The 6,972-nt window shown below is 52.7% G+C and overlaps 4 protein-coding genes across 4 annotated transcripts; all 4 read left to right on the top strand.

The window, feature by feature from the left end:
- The first annotated feature begins 893 nt into the window (after window positions 1–893).
- LOC127751656 (uncharacterized) lies at window positions 894–2,052 on the top strand. Its single transcript, XM_052275537.1, has 2 exons — window positions 894–1,103; window positions 1,209–2,052. The coding sequence occupies exons 1-2, from the start codon at window positions 1,012–1,014 to the stop codon at window positions 1,888–1,890; spliced, it is 774 nt and encodes a 257-aa protein (XP_052131497.1). The 5' UTR covers window positions 894–1,011; the 3' UTR covers window positions 1,891–2,052.
- A 348-nt stretch (window positions 2,053–2,400) lies between these two features.
- Window positions 2,401–3,511, top strand: LOC113205368 (uncharacterized). Its single transcript, XM_052275536.1, has 2 exons — window positions 2,401–2,545; window positions 2,638–3,511. The coding sequence occupies exons 1-2, from the start codon at window positions 2,460–2,462 to the stop codon at window positions 3,383–3,385; spliced, it is 834 nt and encodes a 277-aa protein (XP_052131496.1). The 5' UTR covers window positions 2,401–2,459; the 3' UTR covers window positions 3,386–3,511.
- Window positions 3,512–4,080: 569 nt separating this feature from the next.
- LOC127751655 (uncharacterized) lies at window positions 4,081–5,368 on the top strand. Its single transcript, XM_052275535.1, has 2 exons — window positions 4,081–4,416; window positions 4,509–5,368. The coding sequence occupies exon 2, from the start codon at window positions 4,753–4,755 to the stop codon at window positions 5,260–5,262; it is 510 nt and encodes a 169-aa protein (XP_052131495.1). The 5' UTR covers window positions 4,081–4,416; window positions 4,509–4,752; the 3' UTR covers window positions 5,263–5,368.
- Window positions 5,369–5,769: 401 nt separating this feature from the next.
- LOC127748594 (uncharacterized) lies at window positions 5,770–6,972 on the top strand. The gene is made up of 2 exons (XM_052275534.1): window positions 5,770–5,940; window positions 6,029–6,972. Exons 1-2 carry the CDS (start codon window positions 5,834–5,836, stop codon window positions 6,771–6,773), a joined length of 852 nt encoding a protein of 283 aa, XP_052131494.1. The 5' UTR covers window positions 5,770–5,833; the 3' UTR covers window positions 6,774–6,972.

Genomic DNA, 6,972 nt, shown 5'->3' with positions numbered 1-6,972 from the left:
CCCCTAGGAATGAGTGTGTGGTATGCGGGCGGGTGTCTCGGCTTTGCCATTGTGTTCGTTTGTTTTTAACCGTACTCGCAGCCTACTCACTCCCTCTCTCCCCGCACCCCCGCGTCCTGTCAGCACCTTCCGGCTGGAGCAGGCAGCAGCCAGTGTGTAACCCCCTCCCCCACATGTGCCCGCGTCCTGGTTCCGCCCCCGCGGGTCCTCGGCACCACCGCCGCCGGCCACACATCATTTTTCGCCGACACCTCCGCGTTGCTGCTGCCGTTCGCTCTCGTCGCTGCTCGGGGCGGGGCTCGGGGGTGGTCCTTGGGGTTCTGGGGGACGGGGCGTGACTCGGGGCGGGGCTCGGGGGTGGTCCTTGGGGTTCTGGGGGAGGGAGCCCGGGTCACGCACCACTACTTGCCTGCTGGTTGATAAGGGACGCATCCCGCCTCGCCCCGCACAATGAGCAGAACACCCCGCCCCGCCCCACCCCACCCCGCCCCTCGGCCACAGATAGGAGCAGGGCAGGGTCATCATTTACCCCGACCCAGTCAGGGCTCGGTCTGCCCTAGCACAGGCCGCCCGTACTGTGCTCAGGCGCTGTCCACAGAGGTTCAATTGAGATGCGTTCCGGCCCTCACTCGCCGTTGCTCAACACACTGTCGTCGTTCTCACTACAAGGACAAACAGAAGCAGCAGGCGCGGTAGAAGGTCCGGCTGATAGGAGTCGGGGGGTTGGTGCACCGTGGGTTGCCTACCCACAGGGGGTTAGTGGCACAAATTTTCTACCTTTCAAGCAGCTCACTAGAAATGACAGCCCCCCCCCCCTCTCTGTGCCTCCTTATACCGCGACGGCGCCTGAGAAGCAGGACACGGACCGAAAGGGGACGCGTGGTTGTACCACGAGAACACAACGACCCTTTATTGTTTTCCTGGAGGCCGGCCTCTCTCTGGACGCCACAATAATCTTACAATATCGTGCTGATATTTGTACAGATTCGTGTGTGCGGTTATCGCTGCAGGATGGACAGCCCACAGAAGAGAACCGCGTCTTCGTCTACAGCTTCGTCAGAGCCTCCCCAGAAGTCAGCACGACCTAGCAGCCCAGCTGACAGGTAAGGGCTCGTCTGACGTCGCCACGGTGTCGCTCATGCACATGCAGTACAAACGAATGCATGTGTTTTCTTTTAGTTACTGATTTTGGCCTTTCTTGTTTTCAGATCGTCGTGGTGCACGCAGTGCTGGAAGCACCCGGACGACAAGTGTTCCGGGGACGAGCACCGCGTCCTCCCCTTGGAGGACGCCAAGCTCGAGGCCAGGAAGGCCCTGGACGACACACACCGGGCGTGGGAGGCCCAGCAAGAGCGGCTAGCTGCGGTCGAGGAGGCCGGCGAGCCCACCGTCCTGGAGCTCAGCATTCCGGAAGGGACGGGAGACGAGGGACAGTATCTGGAAGAAGGGTCGATGATGATCAGGATGGCCGTCACTTTCGCACTCAATGAAGAAGAGAAGGAGAATGTCATCGAAGCCATGAAGGAGCAGAAGATGTTATTTGAAATGGAATTGGATACGAACGAGAAAGAAGTAGCTGCACGGGGATCTGTAAACGCGTCACGTATGGCCTCGGTCATTCAGAAGCTTCCGTTGTGTGTGGATGGGCAGAAGCTGCCTGCGTGCACAGTCCTGTGCTATCCTGATGAGCAGAGCCTTGAGGTGTATGACAAGCCCTGTTCCATAGGCAAGGCACAGGTGCGTCGCAAGGTTCGTGTGTTTGGGCGAGTGACGAACGATTTCAGTCTCCGTGCTTTCAGATATGAGTGCTGCGATTATTTTATGAAGGGTGACGCCCCCTCTGAAGATCCAGTCGAGATTGAGATCGAAGACGTTCAGTTTGTCGATTAGGCCGTATATGGAGGCCTACTTTCTCCGCCCAAGAGATTTAAGTAGCTCTCCGTGAACGATGCTTTCATCATTATCCAGGAATTCAAATTATTCTTATTGTAAATTTATTTTTAAGTTTGCCAAAGGGGCAGTGAAAATAAAAAGTTTTCTTTTACCTCATAATGTGGCTTTTTCTCTTCATTCCTGCCTTATACCAAATACTATTGTACTGCAGTTTCCTCAAATCTCACTGTGCCCTGTGCCATTGGCATTTATTTTTGGTCAGTCTCTACTCTATTTCGAAATAACACATCAGACGCCTAATCACTGCAGGCAGGTATTTCCTCTTGAATTTCTAGTCTGCTGTGCAGCCAAGCGAGTAAACTCCTTGCTGGATTTACAAATTAAGTCAGAAAAGAAGTGGAAAGTCGTTTTGAGGCGCACTGATTGAAAGAAACCCGGCGGCCCGGGGGCAGCGGGATCCTGACGGCGACTCTTGTTCTATTTATCCTGTCAACGCCCTTCAAAGCGTTGTAATATTCAACTCTTTGCACAGGTTCGCGTCGTGCATTGCTGCTTATCGCTTCAGGATGGACGACAATCAGAAGCGAGCAGCGTCTCCGGCGTCCTCGGAGCCTCTCCAGAAAGCAGCACGACCAAGCAGCCCAGCTGACGAGTAAGTGCTCGTTTTAATGTCGCCAATCGCAAACAGTTGCATGCTTGTGCGTTTTTTTTTTTTACTGACTTTGACCCTTTTTTTTTTTTTAGATCGTCGTGGTGCATGCAGTGCTGGAAGCACCCGGACGACAAGTGTTCCGGGGACAAGCACCACATCCTGCCCTTGCAGGACGCCAAGCTCGAGGCCAGGAAGGCCCTGGATGACGCACACCGGGCGTGGGAGGCCCGGCAGCAACAGCTCGCCACGGTCGAGGAGGCCGGCGAGCCCACCGTCTTGAAGCTCACCATTCCTGGTGCGGAGGGAGAGGATTCACTTTATCTGGATGGTGGGTCCATGATGATCAGGATGGCCGTCACTGGCGCACTCACTGTAGAAGAGAAGGAGAAAGTCATTGAGGCCTTGAAGGGTCATTCGGTGGGGTTCAATGTCGGTGAGTCGGAGGAGTCGGAGGAGTCGGAGCATTCGGTGGAAGAAATGGCTGCACTGGGATCTCTAGACGAGACACGCATAGCTTCGGTCATTCAGAAGCTCCCGCTGTGTGTTGACGGGCAGAAGCTGCGTGGGAATGCAATCCTGTACTACTCAGACCTAAAGAAATATGCGGTGTATGACAAGCCCAGTTCCATTGACAAGGATCAGGTGCGTCGCAAGGTCCGTGTGTTCGGGTGGGTGACGAACGATTTCAGTCTGCGTACTGAGAGAGATTACGCATACGAATACAACCCCAAGTACCACACCCCCTCTGAAGAACCAATCGTGGTTCAGGTCGAAGACGTGGAGTTTGTCGATAGGTCTCAAATGCAGGCCCACTGCTCTCCGCCCGAGAGGGAGTATTGACTTTGGTAGCTTTCAGTGAACCATTCATCACTTTTCTAGAAGTTGAAAGATCTCTCATTGTAAATTTCTATTTTTGTATATGCACGCCGAAGGGTCACGGCAAATAAAAAACTTTGTTACCGCTTACTTTTGCATTTTTCCTTCATTTCTGCCTCCTATCAAAAATTATTGTATTACAACACTTTCCTCAAATATCATACTGTGCCATCGGCATTTTTTGGGGACGATCTCTCTCTACATTATTTTGAAATAACACAAATTAGAGGCCTATAATCACGGTAAATTTACTTTTGAATTCGTAGTGCGCTGTGCAGGCAAGACCGTTAATTTCTGCTTCTGCTGGAGCTGAACGTTAAGATACCTTTAAAAGTTTGTACTAGGTGAACCGACTGGCTCAATGTACACGCGGGGGCAGCGGAAGCAGGCGCGGTATCAGACCCGGCTGTCCTCTGAACCGAAAAGGGGGGGGGGGGGGTTTGCCTACACACCTGGATGCCGACCCATGCCGTGCACTTGAGTACCGCGTGTGGGTAGCCTACTCGCACGGGGACATTAGGAACCGAGGGCTGGGAGGGTGAAGAGGCAAACCAGGGTTTTGCAGCACATATTGCCTACCTTTGTTGCGGCTTACCATAGAGGCGACATAGCACAGCCACCTCCCCTCCCTCCCCTTTCTCCCCCTTAAACCGTGCCGGAGCGGCAGCGGGACTTGGGTGGCTGGTGGCTAGGATTCGAAACCAGGACTTGCAATAACTGTCCGACATTAGTTTTTCGATTGTCATGGGTGCTGATTGCAGCGGGCTGGGCGCCTCCCTTGCGCCGATCCTTGTTTTACTTTAGCCTGTCGTGTCGACTCCCACTATAGTGTTGCAATATTCTACCACTCGCACAGGTTCGTGTCGTGCACTGCGGTTCATCGCTTCAGCAGGATGGACAGCAAGCAGTAAGCGAGCATCGTCTGTGTCATCTACGCTGTCTTCGTCGGAGCCTCCCCAGAAGGCAGCACGACCGAGCAGCCCAGCAGCTGACGTGTAAGACATTGTTTCAATGTTGTCCGATATGCACATGCATCATGTACGTTTTTTTGTTTTTTCCTGCTGACTTTGACCCTTTTTGTTTTCAGATCGTCGTGGTGCACGCTGTGCTGGAAGCACCCGGACGAAAAGTGTTCCGGGGACGAGCACCGCCTACTACCCTTACAGGACGCCAAGACTGAGGCGAGGAATGCCGTGGGCGACGCACACCTGGCGTTGGAGACCCGGCAGAAAAGGCTCAACGCGATCGAGGAGGCGGGCGAGCCGACAGTCTTAAAGCTCAGCATCCCTTCTGCTGAGGGAGAAGGGGCACTTTATGTGGCAGGGGGCTCGATGATGATCAGGATGGCCGTCACTGGCGCACTCACTGAAGAAGAGAAGGCGCGAGTCATCGAAGCCATAAATGAGCAGTCGTTGGTATTTGAACTGGATGCGATCGCGCTTGAGGAGAGCGACAAGGAAGTAGAGGCCGTGACGGGTCGTCTCGACAAGATGTGCATGGCTTCGGTCCTGGAGAAGCTCCCTCTGTGTGTGGTCGGCCAGCAGCTTCCCGCGGGCACGATCCTGTACCAGCATGATCCAAAGTGCGTTTGGAAGGTGTACGACAGTCCCTGTGTTATAAACAAGCGTCATGTGCAGCTCAAGGTTCGTGTCTTCGGACGAGTGACGAACGACTTTTATCTGCGTGCTCAGAGGGATGTTTTCTATTGGAATCGCCGCAAGTACGGCCCCGCTCCTGAAGAACCTGTCGATGTTGAAGTCGAGGACGTGCAGTTTGTCGATGGTTCGCAGATGAAGGCCCGCTGCTCTCCACCCGGGAGGAATACTTGTTCCAGGTGGTAGCTCTGTGAACCACCCTTTTTATTATTTCACCATGCAGTCGAATTCTTGTTTTTGTATTTTTCTTTGTTTATGCAGGCCAAAGAGAGGTCCAAATAAATATTTCTTTCACATGTTTGTTTTTTTACCCCTATTACACAACTACCCACCCACCTTATATACTTCCTATAATACTGTACCAGGTGGCTGATTAACCTGTATAGTTATGATGTACCGGGCGGGAGTTGCCTATCGCCCCTGCCCACGGCGCCTTACGAGCCGAGCGAATAGGCATCTGCCCGCGAATGAGGAACCGCATAACCAGAGAATAGAAGTGCGAGGTTTTTATCAGCCACCTGGTATATGTTCTGTCGACTTATAGAAATCCCCTTTAAATTTTAAGTGTTCTGGCATGAAAGTAGAGTCGGCGTACTCGAATTTAAGATTTAAGCTCTACAGACGAACTGGAAAAGTGTGCGGCGTGCTGATTGGGCTTTACCATATCTAATTGTCCCCTGTCGACGCAAATCATTATGTTACAACATTCTACTCTTTGTACAGGTTCGTGTCGTGCATTGCTGATAATTGCTTCAGGATGGGTCCCAAGCCGAAGCGCGCCGCATCGGCCGGTTCTTCGTCATCTACGGGGTCATCAGGTCCTCCTCCTAAGAAGTCAACTCGACCAAGCAACCCAGCTGATGAGTAAGAATTCGTTTTAGTATCGCCAAGTGCCAACGCAAGGGCTGAAGTGTGTGCTTTTTCTTACGCCAGTGGCCTCTCCTGATTTCAGATCGTCGTGGTGCACGGAGTGCTGGAAGCACCCGGACGACAAGTGTACCGGCGGAAAACACCCCGTGCTCCCCTTTGAGGAGGCCAAGCTCGAGGCCAAGAAGGCCCTGAGCGAAGCTCACCAGGCGTGGAAGAGCCAGCAGAAGCGGGTCGACGCGATTGAAGAGGCCGGCGAGCCCACCGTCCTGAAGCTCCGCATCCCTGCTGGGGAGGAAGAAGATGATCTCTATCTGGATGGGGGGTCGATGATCATCAGGATGGCCGTCACCGGCACCCTCACTCAACAAGAGAAGAAGAATGTCATTAAAGCCATGAAGGGGAAGCCGATGCTATTTCAACTTGATTATTACGAGCATGATCAGGACGAGAAGACGGAAATGGCCGCGCAGGGTACACTCGACGCGACGCGCATGGCGTCGGTCCTGGAGAAGCTCCCTCTGTGTGTGTTGGGCCAGAAGCTGCCAGAGGGCTCGATCCTGTACTACCCTGATGAAAAGTACAATTATGAGGTGTATGACGAATCCTTGTACGTAAACAAAAGCCATGTGAAGAGCAAGGTTCGTGTGTTTGGACGGGTGACGAACGATTTCAATCTACGTGCTGAGAGAGATGATGCATCATACATGGGCAGTCATCCTAAGGGCCACATCGCTTGTGAAGATCCAGTCGAGGTTGAGATCGAGGACGTACAGTTTGTCGATAGGTCGCAGATGAAAGCCCCTTGCTCTCCTCCCGAAAGAGACTAGTAGCTCTCCGTGTCTTAGTCACTTCACTACAAAATCGAAATTTTCTTTAGCGTTAATTTCTTTGTCATTGAAGGCCGAAAAGACAGGTAGAACAAAGATATTTCTGTTACCTCTACGATTGATAAATTTCCCGTTTGTGTAAATTTATTTTCAATTCGATGCAGGCCAATAATAAAGCTCAAATGAAAATTGAAAAAAA

This window comes from Frankliniella occidentalis, unplaced genomic scaffold (genome assembly GCF_000697945.3).
Source record: "Frankliniella occidentalis isolate FOCC.00 unplaced genomic scaffold, Focc_3.1 Scaffold657, whole genome shotgun sequence".
In the NCBI taxonomy this organism is placed as follows: domain Eukaryota; kingdom Metazoa; phylum Arthropoda; class Insecta; order Thysanoptera; family Thripidae; genus Frankliniella; species Frankliniella occidentalis.
Note: the sequence above shows the minus strand (reverse complement) of the source record. Positions and strands in the feature narration are given on the sequence as shown.